This window comes from Coregonus lavaretus, assembly GCF_964263955.1.
Source record: "Coregonus lavaretus genome assembly, chromosome: 1".
NCBI lineage: Eukaryota > Metazoa > Chordata > Actinopteri > Salmoniformes > Salmonidae > Coregonus > Coregonus lavaretus.
Window position 1 is genome coordinate 43035758 of NC_139988.1, and position 16743 is coordinate 43052500.

Here is a 16743-nt window from a genome sequence, read left to right on the forward strand (position 1 = left end):
GAAATGCTTCTTACGAAGCCACTCCTTCGTTGCCCGGGTGGTGTGTTTGGGATCATTGTCATGCTGAAAGACCCAGCCACGTTTCATCTTCAATGCCCTTGCTGATGGAAGGAGGTTTTCACTCAAAATCTCACGATACATGGCCCCATTCATTTTTCCTTGACACGGATCAGTCGTCCTGGTCCCTTTGCAGAAAAACAGCCCCAAAGTATGATGTTTTCACTCCCATGCTTCACAGTAGGTATGGTGTTCTTTGGATGCAACTCAGCATTCTTTGTCCTCCAAACACGACAAGTTGAGTTTTTACCAAAAAGTTATATTTTGGTTTCATCTGACCATATGACTTTCTCCCAATCCTCTTCTGGATGCACTCTAGCAAACTTCAGACGGGCCTGGACATGTACTGGCTTAAGCAGGGGGACACATCTAGCACTGCAGGATTTGAGTCCCTGGCGGCGTAGTGTGTTACTGATGGTAGGCTTTGTTACTTTGGTCCCAGCTCTCTGCAGGTCATTCACTAGGTCCCCCCGTGTGGTTCTGGGATTTTTGCTCACCGTTCTTGTGATCATTTTGACCCCACGGGGTGAGATCTTGCGTGGAGCCCCAGATCGAGGGAGATTATCAGTGGTCTTGTATGTCTTCCATTTCCTAATAATTGCTCCCGCAGTTGATTTCTTCAAACCAAGCGGCTTACCTATTGCAGATTCAGTCTTCCCAGCCTGGTGCAGGTCTACAATTTTGTTTCTGGTGTCCTTTGACAGCTCTTTGGTCTTGGCCATAGTGGAGTTTCGAGTGTGACTGTTTGAGGTTGTGGACAGGTGTCTTTTATACTGATAACAAATTCAAACAGATGCCATTAATACAGGTAACGAGTGGAGGACAGAGGAGCCTCTTAAAGAAGAAGTTACTGGTCTGTGAGAGCCAGAAATCTTGCTTGTTTGTAGGTGACCAAATACTTATTTTCCACCATAATTTGCAAATAAATTTATTAAAAATCCTACAATGTGATTTTCTGGATTTTCTTTTCTCAATTTGTCTGTCATAGTTGACGTGTACCTATGATGAAAATTACAGGCCTCTCTCATCTTTTTAAGTGGGAGAACTTGCACAATTGGTGGCTGACTAAATACTTTTTTTCCCCACTGTATATAGTGAGATCATGTGACAGATCATGTGACACTTAGATTGCACACAGGTGGACTTTATTTAACTAATTATGTGACTTCTGAAGGTAATTGGTTGCACCAGATCTTATTTAGGGGCTTCATAGCAAATGGGGTGAATACTTATGCACCACCACTTTTCCGTTATTTATTTTTTAGAATTTTCTGAAACAAGTTACTTTTTTTCATTTCACTTTACCAATTTGGACTATTTTGTGTATGTTCATTACATGAAATCCAAATAAAAATCAATTTAAATTACAGGTTGTAATGCAACAAAATAGGGAATACGCCAAGGGGGATGAATACTTTTGCAAGGCACTGTATCAAGAATCAGGTGAACTCCTTGCAATTCAGTGACAGCTGCTAGACGCTGGAGCGCAAGACCTGCCAGACGAAGTCCTGCATAGACCTTGTATGACTAAGGAGAAGTTGGAGGACCTTTGCAAGAGTCTGGAGGAGGCCACCTCAAGACGGAAAGAGATGGTATGTATTTTAATCTTTGAAAATGTTCCCAGAACCCCCCTCAATTGTCTCAAGGCATAAAAATCCTTCTTTAACCTATCTCCTCCCCTTTATCTACACTGATTGAAGCAGATTTAACAAGTGACATCAACAAGGGATAATAGCTTTCACCTGGATTCACCTGGTCAGTCTGTCATGGAAAGAGCAGGTGTTCATAATATTTTGAACACTGTGTTTATGTCTGTCAAGGGCCGCAAAATGCTGGGAACTTTCAATAAATTCCCTGGTTTTCCTGAAATCCATATATTTTGTATTTGAGATTCTTCAAATAGCCACCCTTTGCCTTGATGACAACTTCGTAACCTACCTTCATACAACCAAAAGAGAATGTTCAAAGAACGTTAAGAAACCCATCCGTTTATTCCTTTAGGGAACATTGGTGCAACGTTCAGGGAACATTCCCAGAACCAACATGAGTTATCGGGGCAGTGCCATAATAAGCCAGGAGTTATCTTGAGCTGTAGGCTATTCTAATGGCATCCTACACAGTTTAAAGGTGGTCTGCATGTACACTACCGGTCAAAAGTTTTAGAACAGCTACTCATTCAAGGGTTTTCTTTATTTTTACTATATTCTACAATAGTTAAGACATCAAAACTATGAAATAACACATATGGAATCATGTAGTAACCAAAAAAGTGTTAAACAAATCAAAATATATTTTATACTTGAGATTCTTCAAATAGCCACCCTTTGCCTTGATGACAGCTTTGCACACTCTTGGCATTCTCTCAACCAGCTTCACCTGGAATGCTTTTCCAACAGTCTTGAAGGAGTTCCCACATTTGCTGAGCACTTGTTGGCTGCTTTTGCTTCACACTGTCGTCCGACTCATCCCAAACCATCTCAATTTGGTTGAGGTCGGGGGAATGTGGAGGCCAGGTCATCTGATGCAGCACTCCATCAATCTTCTTCTTGGTAAAATAGCCCTTACACAGCCTGGAGGTGTGTTGGGTCATTATCCTGTTGAAAAACAAATAATAGTCCCACTAAGCCCAAAGCAGATGGGATGGCGTATCGCTGCAGAATGCTGTGGTAGCCATGCTGTTTAAGTGTGCCTTGAATTCGAAATAAATCACAGACAGTGTTACCAGCAAAGCACCCCCACACTATAAAACCTCCTCCTCCATGCTCTACGGTGGGAACTACATATGCGGAGATCATCCGTTCACCCACACCGCGTATCACAAAGACACGGCGGTTGGAACCAAAAATATCCAAGTTGGACTCCAGACCAAAGGACAAATTTCCACCGGTCTAATGTCCATTGCTCATGTTTTTTGGCCCAAGCAAGTCTCTTCTTCTTATTGGTGTTCTTTAGTAGTGGTTTCTTTGCAGCAAGTCGACCATGAAGGCCTGATTCACACAGTCCCCTCTGAACAGTTGATGTTGAGATGTGTCTGTTACTTGCAATTTCTGAGGCTGGTAACTCTAATGAACTTATCCTCTGCAGCAGAGGGCACACTGGGTCTTCCATTCCTATGGCGGTCCTCATGAGAGCCAGTGTCATCATAGCGCTTGATGGTTTTTGCGAGTGCACTGGAATAAACTTTCAAAGTTCTTGAAATTTTCCAGATTGACTGACCTTCATGTCTTAAAGTAATGATGGACTGTCGTTTCTATTTGCTTATTTGAGCTGTTCTTGCCATAATAGTCTTGGTCTTTTACCAAATAGTGCTATCTTCTGTACCCCCCCCCCCCCCCCCTTGCCACAACACAACTGTTTGTCTCAAATGCATTAAGAAGGAAATAAATTCCACAAATTAACTTTTAAGAAGGTACACCTGTTAATTTAAATACATTCCAGGTGACTACCTCATGAAGCTGGTTGAGAGAATGCCAAGAGTGTGCAAAGCTGTCATCAAGGCAAAGGGTGGCTATTTGAAGAATCTCAAATATAAAATATTTTGATTTGTTTAACACTTTTTTGGTTACTGCATGATTCCATATGTGTTATTTCATAGTTTTGATGTCTTCACTATTATTCTACAATGTAAAAAAATTTAAAAAATAAAGAAAAACCCTTGAATGAGTAGGTGTTCTAAAACTTTTGACCGGTAGTGTATGCACGTGGTGGACGCAAGCACAAGAGAGACTTGTTGATCACTAAAACATTGTGAAACGAATGCTGTAGGGGCAGTTGCCCATTTCCGTACAGTAGAGCTCGGGAGTTTAATAAGCGCATTTGGAATTCCACCCTCCGCCTTTGTTGTGCACTGCGAGGGGCGGGAATACAAACAGATCTACATGTATAAAGAGAGTCGTGCATCAGGATACCTCAAAATACCCTTCTATCAACCTCTTGAGACTGTGGTAGGATTCAAGACTTAGCGGACTTTTTAACAATACCCTACATTTTGACGGATTTTGTATTCATTTTTAATTTATAAGACCGATCATTTATTTAAAGAAGTATGCCTAATCTGTCAGTCGGTCGTTTTATGGCCATGTATCTCACGCTGTTTGGATACCTTGGGGATGCTTACGCTGGGGCTGTTTTACTGAACTCTAATGCCATCAAGAACGTGCCCGGTGGCGCTGACACGGTTAGCCCGAGCCCACGTCCTTCTTCATCAGGTAACGACGGACAGAAGGCAGTCCTGGACACTTTGCAGGTAAGCAACTGCACTAAAAGCTCTAGCAAAGCTCTAGCAGCTGTGCGTAATACCAACACTAACCTATGCCCAAGCGCTTCTTGGGCACTTTATCTTACCCTTACCTACGCTATTACTGAAATGCGTTTTGCAATTCTATTCCAATTAAAGTAAATATTGTGTTATGTCTTTATGTTAGCTTACTTGCACATATGATGATGAGTGTGGGACGGATGAATTCTGCAACGATATCCGAGGCGCGTGCCTCCCGTGCCGAAAGATCCGGAAGCGGTGCGGAAGAGATTCTATGTGCTGTGCTGGGAACCGCTGCATCACTGGTGAGCTCAACATATGCAAATGTTACATGTTTGTTTTTCCAACCATTTTCAGATCATTACACTTGTAATCCATGCGAGGACTTTGATGTATTGACGTTTAATGGGAGGGTGTATTGTAATTATCTTGAAAACTTTACTTGTGTTCAATTGAAGTGACTGGATGATACCATGTGCCTTTTTCCTCAGGTGTTTGTCAGGCCAGTGATCAAGATGCTGAAACTGCAGTCACTACCAGTGAGAATAGGCAGAACAAAACCATGGAACACTATGGCAAGAGACTGCCTCTGCCCCAAGGTCAACCACACCATTCTGTTAAAGGTAGGTGTGCATTACACATGCACACACAGTCCCAGTACCACCCATAAAGATCCAATAGATTTGTCCTTTCCACCAGTCCCCTGGGAATAAATTACCATTAAAAACACAAAGCCAAGGGGGTTGAAAGGAAACTTTTGATTTTCAAAATTCCAGCTGTGAGGCCTTTCCAACAGAACCCTTCATATTCCTCTCTCTAGGTCAGGAAGGTGACAACTGCCTAAGGTCCTCCGACTGCTCTGTGGGTCTGTGCTGTGCACGCCACTTCTGGTCTCGTATCTGTAAGCCGGTGCTGACGGAGGGCCAGGTGTGCACGCGTCACCGTAGGAAAGGCGGCCATAGCCTGGAGCTGTTCCAGCGCTGCGACTGTGGAGATGGCCTCTCCTGCAGACTGGAAAGAGGAGAGAAAGACCCCGGAGTCAGCAGGACCGCAGCCCGGAACCTACACACCTGCCAGAGACGCTGACACACATCCTGGACATACACACTGCCTCAGATGTTGACACACAGTCTCGAACATACACACTTCCCACAACCAACATCTGTCAGAGATGCTGACACCCACACAACACCCAGAAAGGAAGAACGGGTTCCGGGGAAAAGTGATACACCCAGAGGGATGCGATGGACTGATCCAATTACCCCTGATGCAGGAGAATGCCGAATAAGGAAGTTATTGGAAAGATCGATACATGTCATCAAAAATGGCAGAGTTGTTTTGTTTCTTTTTATGAAACTTAACCTTGATTGCAGTAAATTACTGCATTGTAAATACTATACTGGAGGTGGCACTTAACGGAGCTATTGAATTCTGTCAACACCTGTATTATAAATAACATGGTGCTGCATAGTTCATTTCCAATATTGTAAATGTGTACACAATGATTTATATTGTTATTTTCTGTGTAATGTAAATGTCATTTTTTTCACTTGTAAAGTGTAAAGATATTTGTTTTATTAAAACATTCTAATTATCTGACCCATGTTGTAAGTGGCTGCTTGAGCTCTACAAGCAAAAAGCTTGTCTGGCCGTTACAATGGCTGTCAAACAATAATCTGGTATTTGATAGTGATCCAGGGGAAAGGTGCAAATCAAGCCATATGCCAACAGTGTTTGAATATCCATCCCAAAAATGATGTCCAACAGCTTAATGATTCAGTCAAGCTCTCCAAAGACGGGGTACGAAATGTTTTTAGCATTCCAAGTGTAACGTGGGGGAAATACACAAAATACTATTCCTTTAGCTGTATTAGGTCAACTTTTTATTCACCAGGTGAGGTCCTCGGGACTAAACTAAACACAGGTTCTTTGTATCAAGGAGTGGAGTGTGGGAATCAGACAATTTCAGCATCACAACTCAGTCTTCATAGGCTTACATAATTTCCATACATCTTCAGCTCCAGGAGCTCCGTACAACTGTCCTACAAGACAGACTTTAACAGATAGCAATATCAGATTTCTAACAAACAAATATCACTAGGTTTATACGTTTCACTCACATACTCAAACAGACAATAATAATGTGTTGCAACACTCACACAGGGCATGCCCAGGGAGAAGGAGAGCAGGTCTAGGTGGAATATGGGCACCAACGCCTAAAAATACTCCATTTACAATAATTCCTATTTATAATAATAATTTATTTATCATACTTCACCGCTACTATCCTCCCAAGGCCCCCCCAACCAGCACATAGTACAGGGATCCCCTTGTTAACACAAACAGGAAGGCTTTTATACAAAAGGCCATGCCCTTAATTAAAAACTGCATACACCTGGCACAGGCAAACCAACAAGGGTGCGTTCAAAATAGGTAGACAAATTAGTGGTCAAAACTGGATGGAAAGTTTAAATGTTTGACCCAGATATCCTGGTCATGGTTTTTACACATACACACTAGTGGAGGCTGGTGGGGTTAGCTATAGGAGGACAGCCTCATTGTAATGGTTGGAATGGAATAAATGGAACGGTATCAAACACATTAAACATATGGAAACCAAATGTTTGACTCAGTTCCTTTTATTCCATTCCACCATTACAATAAGCCTGTCTTCCTATAGCTCCTCCCACCATCCTCCACTGACACACACACACACACACACACACACACACACACACACACACACACATCACATCACATCAAATATCACATCACTTATCACATCACTTACCACATCACAAAACAACATTCCTTTGTGACAATATGGGGTGCTTGACCGTAGGAGAAATGTCACAGTGGTGAGACACAGTCCTTGGGCCATGCATGGCTTTCTGTAAAAACCACACCTAGCTCCTTACAGACAGGAACACTATAGCAGGGTACTACAAAGACAATAACACTGTATCCAGTGACAAGCGGCCATATCAAATGAAAAGAGTCAATAGATAGGTTTCCATCCAATTGGTGACAGATTTTCATGCAAATATTCTAAAATCCGCATGGAAACAATATGCATATTTTCCCACCAGACATGTTTCCATCAAATTGACTTGTTGTAGTTAAATTCCCATGTACCTAATAAAAAATACAAGTTAAAAGGTACAATATGCAGAAATGGCTCCACCATTTCCTAGTTGCTAAAATTCTAATAGTTCGCCTAATTTCAGTTTATGTGACAAAACAAGCAGTGTAGAGAATCATTGTACCATCTAAATCGCTGTAAAATATATTTTCAGTAACCAAAAACATGATTTTGGAATGAGATGTTCGACGTGCAGGTGGCCACATACTTTTGGTCATATAGTTCACCAAATTCTACCTGCATATCTCTAATTAGGACGAAGTGGATTACATGATGGTGAGGGATTGACTATTTCTTCTGCCCCAGAATAGCAGACAGATTTTCATGTTGACTGTGTCTTCTGCCCCAGAATAGCAGACGGATTCTCATGTTGACATCCCAGTGATTTGGATCAAAGGGTGACAAAGAGAAACATTTGATTTCTAACCATGCAAAGTGCCATCTGCAACAGTTTATGTCACAGCCATATACAGTATGATGGTTAAAGATGGATGGTGTTCATGCAGTATTGGCCCGATTAAGACTGGGGCTGAGATTGTGGCCTGGTGAGCGATGCTCTTCGCCCTCACCTTCACCTGCAACCATGCTGCCAGGTCTGTTAGGGCATAGGTGCCTCTCAAGCCCTCTTTCAGGATGCCTTTGTTCAAACAATGTTCGATGAAACTGTCTCTGAGGTGGGCTGGAAGCTTGCCAAGGAGCCTGTCCACGTGGGAGCCACATTTCAGCTTGTTCCCGTCCTCTCCTTCAATGGATGATTGGGAAAGAAAGGCAGACAGGTCAGGTCCATGTGGAGTGGTGGTCAGGTCAACTCCCTTTTCTTTCCTCTCCAGGAAGGATGAGACCATCCGTGTCTCCTCCAATTCCCTTCTTGCATGACGGCGCAAACACTGCTGTGCCAGGTCTTTGGCAATGAATTCCCGTTCCTGTAGAGCTCTACGGGCCTGCACATTCAAATGGTGACATCGTTCATCAGCCTGTCGTTCCTCCTCAATCTGATGCTCAATTTCCTCCAACGCTAGTAGTTTCATCTTCTCTCGTAGGACAGCGGTCTGTGAATCACTGAGGGCTAAGGAATGGCGGCTGCCATGGCCACTTCCAAAGGGGTATCCACCGGTCAAACTCTCACTCCGTCTAGAGTCACTCCGTCTAGAGTGCCTTGACGATTTCCCATGACTTAAGGGATGAGCGGAGCCTGCCTTGGGGAGCTGGTCGACCTGTACTGTGGGAGATACCTCTTCCATGGGTTCTTCCTGTAGACCACTCTCCTGTTCCAAAGCAGTTTCCGGTCCTTGGCTCGGACGGAATGGTTGATGGCTGAAACTTACAGTTAATCCATTTCTGCTTTGAGCCCTAGTGGGCTTTCCCTTTGGTGGGGGAAACTCCACCACATAACCCTTAAGATAACCAGGTGGTTGTCTGGTTCTCCTGGTGCTGCTGGTGGTTGAAGATGAAGCCTTATTTTGTGTTTTATTTGTATTTGTATTTATAAGGGATCCCCATTAGCTGCTGCCAAGGCAAATATAAAATAAATAAAATATAAAACAGTACATCATATGACATTATTACACCACTACCTATCTACAATACAAAATGTTTAATACCACCATACAACAATTTCACAATGTGTGCATATGCTTGTGTCTATACCCTTGTGTGTGTCTCTTCACAGTCCCCGTTGTGGGTAGCTGGACAGGTAGGATGACTGACAATAGTAAAGGTAAACAGGTGGTCACGGGTCAGGTGACAGAGGAATGGAGGAGACTGAGGCAGGAATTCCTTTAACCACAAAGTGGTATATTTACTGGGTAGTTTGTCTGTGCTACATAACAAAGGAAACAGAATAACATGTATCCAATCAATTCATAATGACAAAAGTCAAATCATAACAATCATTCTCATTATTAACATAAAGAGTTAATTCAGTAATTCAGTTCAATAGGAATTCAATATGAAGCATGATTGAGTTATTTAGGATCATAACCATTTATCATAATCATGAGAATGAGAATGCAAATAAATCGATCAGTTATCAATTATTCAATCTATAATCTCAATCAGTTTGTCAGGACTTCCTCCAAAACTGCCTCCCCTCCTTGTTCGGGCAGGCTTCGGCGTTCGTCGTCACCGGCCTTTTAGCCACTGCCGCTCCATATCTCATCATTCCATTTGTCTTGTCTTGTCAATTACACAAACCTGGTTCACATTCCCCTCATTAGTACATGTATAAGTGTTCCCTCTGCCCCCTTGTCCTTGTGGGTGATTGTTTCATGTGAGATGAGTGGCGCAGTGGTCTAAGGCACTGCATCGCAGTGCTAGCTGTGCCACTAGAGATCCTGGTTCGAATCCAGGCTCTGTCGTAGCCGGCCGCGACCGGGAGACCCATGGGGCGGCGCACAATTGGCCCAGCGTCGTCCAGGGTAGGGGAGGGAATGGCCGGCAGGGGATGTAGCTCAGTTGGTAGAGCATGGTGTTTGCAACGCCAGGGTTGTGGGTTCGATAAAAATAATGTCTGCGCTCTGGATAAGAGCGTCTGCTAAATGACTAAAATGTAAATGAGTGTAGCTACCTGTACTTTGTATTGCCAGGGTATATTTTCCCCGCGTGCCTGTATTTGTTGACGCTATCCAGCATAACTGTGTACTACGGAATAAACTCTGTATTCTGTGATTTACCCTCCTGCGACTGACTCCTTCAAATCACACTCTCACACAGTTTGATATCAGGATCTATCAATGTAGCAAATAATAATTACGTTTCATATTTCATCCTTCCAGGTTTGCCTTCATATGTACATGTCATTTCATCACATTTTAACCAGATATCAATGGCATAATTGGCCTATGATTATCTGCAGGGCATTGATCATTGCCCATTGACATAACACAATAGGGTTGAAGCGTGCGCTCCAAGCCGTGCTCTGCGGTAAGAACTATAAACAATAACTGATGGCCCGCTCTCCCGATCACAACAGATAGTTCAGATGAAAGACAATAGATTCGGTGGATTTACGTTGATTCGTGGACGCACAGAATGTCTGGGGAAGAGAAAGCAGCGAGGTCGGGCAGTGGGGATTTCCTCCTTTTAATGAGTTGAGATCTGTCTGACATTTTCCACCTGACCTAATTAAAGCTGTCACGAACGTCTGGGTAAGGAGTAGTAGACCAAGGCGCAGCGTGTGAAATAAACATGACTTTATTTAATTAAAGTTCCTAAATATAAACAAAACACGATTCGTGAAGTCCACGGTTAAACATACCGTCACGGAACAAAAACCCACAAACACAAGGTGAAGACACACAGTTTAAATATGGCTCCCAATCAGAGATAACGAGCCGACAGCTGACACTCGTTACCTCCGATTGGGAGTCACTCAATACAAACATAGACATCGACAACCTAGACACCCAACATAGAACATGAACACATAGAATGCACACACCCTGGCTCAACATAATGAGTCCCAGAGCCAGGGTGTGACAGTACCCCCCCCTAAAGGCGCGGACTGCGACCGCGCCTCAAAAACCCCAAACAGGGGAGGGCTGGGCGGGCCTACCTCCTCGGTGGCGGTTCTGGCTCCGGCCTTGACCACCACCCTACAATACACCCCCCAATGCGCCCCTGGTCCAGTCTGTCGACTCGCACCCCTGGCCTGGTGCGTGGAGGAGGAACGGGCCTTACCAGGCTGACGACACGCGCCCCTGGCTTGGTGCGTGGAACAGGAATGGACCGGAATGGGCTGGCGACGCGCACCACAGACTTGGTGCGGAGAGCAGGAACGAGCCGGACAGGGCTGACGACGCACCCCGTAGGCTTGGTGCGTGGAGGAGGAACGGGCCTTACCAGGCTGACGACTCGCACCCCTGGCTTTGTGCGTGGAGGAGGAACGGGCCTTACCAGGCTGACTTCTCGCACCCCTGGCTTAGTGCGAGTGGCAGGAACAGGCCGGACCGGGCTGGCGACGCGCACTGTAGGTTTGGTGCGAGTGGCAGGAACAGGCCGGGTCGGGCTGGCGACGCGCACCGTAGGTCTGGTGCGAGTGGCAGGAACAGGCCGGGTCGGGCTGGCGACGCACACCGTAGACTTGGTGCGGGTGGCAGGAACAGGCCGGACCGGGCTGGCGACGCGCACCGTAGGTTTGGTGCGAGTGGCAGGAACAGGCCGGGTCGGGCTGGCGACGCGCACCGTAGACTTGGTGCGGGTGGCAGGAACAGGCCGGACCGGGCTGGCGACGCGCACCGTAGGTTTGGTGCGAGTGGCAGGAACAGGCCGGGTCGGGCTGGCGACGCGCACCGTAGACTTGGTGCGGGTGGCAGGAACAGGCCGGACCGGGCTGGCGACGCGCACCGTAGGTTTGGTGCGAGTGGCAGGAACAGGCCGGGTCGGGCTGGCGACGCGCACCGTAGACTTGGTGCGGGTGGCAGAAACAGGCCGGACCGGGCTGGCGACGCGCACCGTAGGTTTGGTGCGAGTGGCAGGAACAGGCCGGGTCGGGCTGGCGACGCGCACCGTAGACTTGGTGCGGGTGGCAGGAACAGGCCGGACCGGGCTGGCGACGCGCACCGTAGGTTTGGTGCGAGTGGCAGGAACAGGCCGGGTCGGGCTGGCGACGCGCACCGTAGACTTGGTGCGGGTGGCAGGAACAGGCCGGACCGGGCTGGCGACGCGCACCGTAGACTTGGTGCGGGTGGCAGGAACAGGCCGGACCGGGCTGTGGAGACGGATAGGAGGCCTGGAGTGAACAGCGGCCACCACCCGTCCTGGCTGAATGCCTACCCTCACACACTCTGTGTGAGGCATCCGCACAGGACGTACAGGGCGGTGTACCCCTGGCCTGGTGGCCTCCTGGATTCGCCCCATCTTTGCCTCCGTCGTCCATGCCGTGTGCCCCCCCCCTAAAAATTTCTTGGGGTTGCCTCTCGACCCTCCGACGCTGCTCCCACGTCCAGGTTGCCTGTTCCTGGACACGCTGCTTGGTCCTGGTATGGTGGGTTTTTCTGTCACGAACGTCTGGGTAAGGAGTAGTAGACCAAGGCGCAGCGTGTGAAATAAACATGACTTTATTTAATTAAAGTTCCTAAATATAAACAAAACACGATTCGTGAAGTCCACGGTTAAACATACCGTCACGGAACAAAAACCCACAAACACAAGGTGAAGACACACAGTTTAAATATGGCTCCCAATCAGAGATAACGAGCCGACAGCTGACACTCGTTACCTCCGATTGGGAGTCACTCAATACAAACATAGACATCGACAACCTAGACACCCAACATAGAACATGAACACATAGAATGCACACACCCTGGCTCAACATAATGAGTCCCAGAGCCAGGGTGTGACAAAAGCGCTCTGGCCCAACTGCGCAAGTGGCCATGAATTAAAGGGTGATTTACCTTTCCTACCGTCATTTATATTTACAATCCTCTTATCCAAATGCAGTGGGGAACTGTGAGGACCTTCTACTTATTCAAAATAATTGTTGTAGTTTTAAAATTGAAATGTCCTTTTCATTTCTATTTCATCATTTCAATAATATTTCAGTTACATTCTAAATATATTATTGTTTTAAATTATATTCTGATTTAATCTCTTCAATTTGTGTTAAAAGGCAGGTGTTAACTCTGAAGAGAAAAAAATATCCAATCAGGATTTGTCTGGCGGTCTCTGGGGAGATACATCTAACTAGCTAAGTCAGTCATTGGCTAGGCCATCAGAAGCTATATAGAAGGCATCTGCCATTGAAATGTATTAGGGCAGTATTTTGGAGTGACAGTGGAATCAACCAATCACATTTTGACTGGGTGGGACTGTTTTTACAAAGATTTATGGAAACTTCCACCTTTCGAAGGCTGACAGGTTACTGCACAATAGCGAGCAGTAGTTTTCCTATGGTCTAGCTAGCTAGCATTTGTTTTAGGCTAGTGTGCAGAGGCTGCAGCAGGTGTTATCGAAGAGGATGTTACTGCTAATTTGTTAGCTTCGCCCTTTCAAGATTAACTTTCAGCAAGAAGTACATTTTCTAAAAATTGTGGAATTGTGTTTGTTTATTGCAGCTCGCTTGCTGTTGTTAGCTATCTCTTTGACAATAACTTATGTGTGTGAAACATTTAAACTTAGGGTTGTTACATTTCTGTGCTGAATGTGAATGGGAAGTAATTAGCAATGCCTTTTTCAGCCATCTGTGTTTGAGGGGTACAAAATCCACTTGTCACTTATATCTCGCTGAATTGATTGCTTTCATTTTAATCCTGCGACTATTTTATACTCTTGCTTGTGCCTGTCATTTTTTTCCTTTAACTCTACGACCGCTGAAATGTTTCTAATGAACTGTCAAACACACCCTGGTAATGGCTGAAATGGGATAAATGGAATAAATTGTCTTTCCGTTACATCTATAACAACTCTAAAGCTTAGTTGGGGATTTAACGCATCATCTTGACACCTACAGTGCTTTCGGAAAGTATTCAGACCCGTTGACTTTTTCCACATTTTGTTACGTTACAGCCTTATTCTAAAATGATTAAATAAATAAAAATGCTCATCAATCTACACACAATACCCTATAATGACAAAGCGAAAACAGGTTTTTAGACATTTTTGTTTTTCAGCGACGATTTAATCAATTTTAGAATAAGGCTGTAACGTAACAAAATGTGGAAAAAGTCAAGGGGTCTGAATACTTTCCGAAGGCACTGTACATCAGAAGAAAGAGAAGAAAGGTAACTTTGTATTGATGGGGATTCATTTTTTGTGGAATTGAAAAAAGTAATTTGATACAGTTTACACATTAAATGCGCTGAAATGAAAGCAACTTCTGAAAATGAACACTCAGATTATGTTGATATTATGGATGATCTCACAAACAATGTAAAGTATGTTTAAATAGGTGTAATCTAGAGCTAAGCGTGTTGATTTTTAATCAGAGGGTATCCTACTATTGACACACTTGTTGAATTATGCAACAGAACGTGACAACAACAGTAATTCATGATGCAGTCTAGACAGCGCAGGAGCGTGCACGTAGGTCTAGACATAGCAAGTTTTTGGTGGTTGCAGCCCTGTTCCAACCCTTTATGTTAATTTATTCATATATACACACATTGTGTATTTATGCAAATGAGGCACATATTGTATATTTTGACACAACATATGAAAAATAAAATACATAAATATCTCATTTACATAAGTATTCACACCCCTGAGTCAATACATGTTAGATTCACCTTTGGCAGTGATTACAGCTGTGAGTCTTTCTGAGTAAGTCTCTAAGAGCTTTGCACACCTGGATTTTACAATATTTGCCACATTATTCTTTTTTAAATTCTTCAAGCTCTGTCAAGTTGGTTGTTGATCGTTGCTACACAGCCATTTTCAAGTCTTGCAATAGATTTTTAAGCCAATTTAAGTCAAAACTGTAACTAGGCCATTCAGGAACATTCCATTTCATCTCGGTAAGCACCTCCAGTGTATATTTGGCCTTGTGTTTAGGTTATTGTCCGACTGAAAGGTGAATTTGCCTCCCAGTGTCTGTTGGAAAGCAGACTGAACCAGGTTTTCCTCTAGGAGTTTGACTGTGCTTAGCTCTAATTCCGTTTTATAAAAAATAAAAAAAGTAAACTCCCTAGTCCTTGCCGATGACAAGCAGACCTATAACATGATGCAGCCACCACCATGCTTGAAAATATGAAGAGTGCTACTCAGTAATGTGTTGTGTTGGATTTGCCCTAAACATTACACTTTGTATTCTGGACATAAAGTTAATTTCTTTGGCACATTTTTTTGCAGTTTTACTTTAATGCCTTATTGCAAACAGGATGCATGTTTTGGAATATTTTTATTCTGTACAGGCTTCATTCTTTTCACTCTGTCATATAGGTTAGTATTGTGAAGTAACTACAGTGTTGTTGATCCATCCTCAGTTTTCTCCTATCACAGCCATCAAACTCTGTAACTGTTTTAAAGTCACCATTGGCCTCATGGTGAAATCCCTCAGTGGTTTCCTTCCTCTCTGGCAACTGAGTTAGGAAGGACACCTGTATCTTTGTAGTGACTGGGTGTATTAATACACCATCCAAAATGTAATAAAAAACTTCACCATGGTCAAAGGTCTATTAAATTACCCATCTACCAATAGGTGCCCTTCTTTGCGAGGCATTGGAAAACCTCTCTGGTCTTTATGGTTGAATCTGTGTTCAACCACAAAGGTGAGGTAGTCATTCAAAAATCATGTTAAACACTATTATTGCACACAGAGTAAGTCCATGCAACGTATTATGTCACTTGTTAAGCACATTTTACTCCTGAACATATTTAGATATCCCATAACGAAGGGGTTGGATTCTTATTGACTCAAGACATTTCAGCTTTCCATTTTTTATTAATTTGTAAGAATTTCTAAAAACATAATTCCACTTTGACGTGATGGGGTATTGTGTGGCAGGTAGCTTAGTGGTTAAGAGTGTTGTGCCAGCAACCGAAAGGTCACTGGTTCTAATCCCCGAGCCGACTAGGTGAAAAATCTGTCGATGTGCCCTTGAGCAAGGCACTTAACCCTAATTGCTCCTGTAAGCGTCTGCTAAATGACTAAAATGAAATGTAATGTGTGTAGAGATGTGACACAAAATCTCAATTGAATCAATTAGAAATTCACTCTGTAACAATTTTCTGATGACACTATGAGTGCATTCTAAGAATAGAAAAGTGACATTTGACAATAAATTGAATACCTGAATTCCCGCCGAAATCCATTCATTATTTGTTTGCGCCAGTAAAATGTTTGATGTGTTATAATTCAGCCAATATCTGATTGATAAAAACAATTTTTCAACTGTTGCATTTATTAGAACTGTTTTAAAAACGTTTTAACAATTTTGATGACCATTGCTAAAGTAATAGTTGTACATTTCGATTGGGAAATGCTTAGCCTAATAGTTGTGTTTTTGTATTCTTATGATTGGGACCTACTGACTTATTATGTCCAAGTGAATGGGCTGCTTATTTTTTAACATCATGCTGTGTGTGACTGCTGTCTTTCTATCAGCCCTATGTGTGTTACAAAATGTGTGCTGTCATCCATGGAGTGTGCTGCATATTACCGCCACTCAAATCCTTTGATGTGTCACTGTTGTCACTTTTGGAGATAGTGTGATAGTGATTGCATTAGGCTACCATAGATTGTGTAAGCAGTGTGGTTGTGGTTGTTGTTGTTGCTGGTAGCATTATCCGTGCGGGTGCTGTCTCTGTGTGAGTGGCAGTCTGAAGCATGGCTCAGCCTCAGGCCTGT

At 43.9% G+C, this 16743-nt stretch overlaps 1 protein-coding gene across 1 annotated transcript; it reads left to right on the plus strand.

Moving 5' to 3' along the window:
- Positions 1-4102: 4102 nt before the first annotated feature.
- Positions 4103-5401, plus strand: LOC311127352 (dickkopf-related protein 1-like; the record flags this gene model as incomplete). The annotated part of the gene is made up of 4 exons (XM_084159188.1): positions 4103-4303; positions 4482-4620; positions 4807-4938; positions 5136-5401. 4 exons carry the CDS (start codon positions 4103-4105, stop codon positions 5399-5401), a joined length of 738 nt encoding a protein of 245 aa, XP_084015314.1.
- Between the last annotated feature and the right edge of the window lie 11342 nt (positions 5402-16743).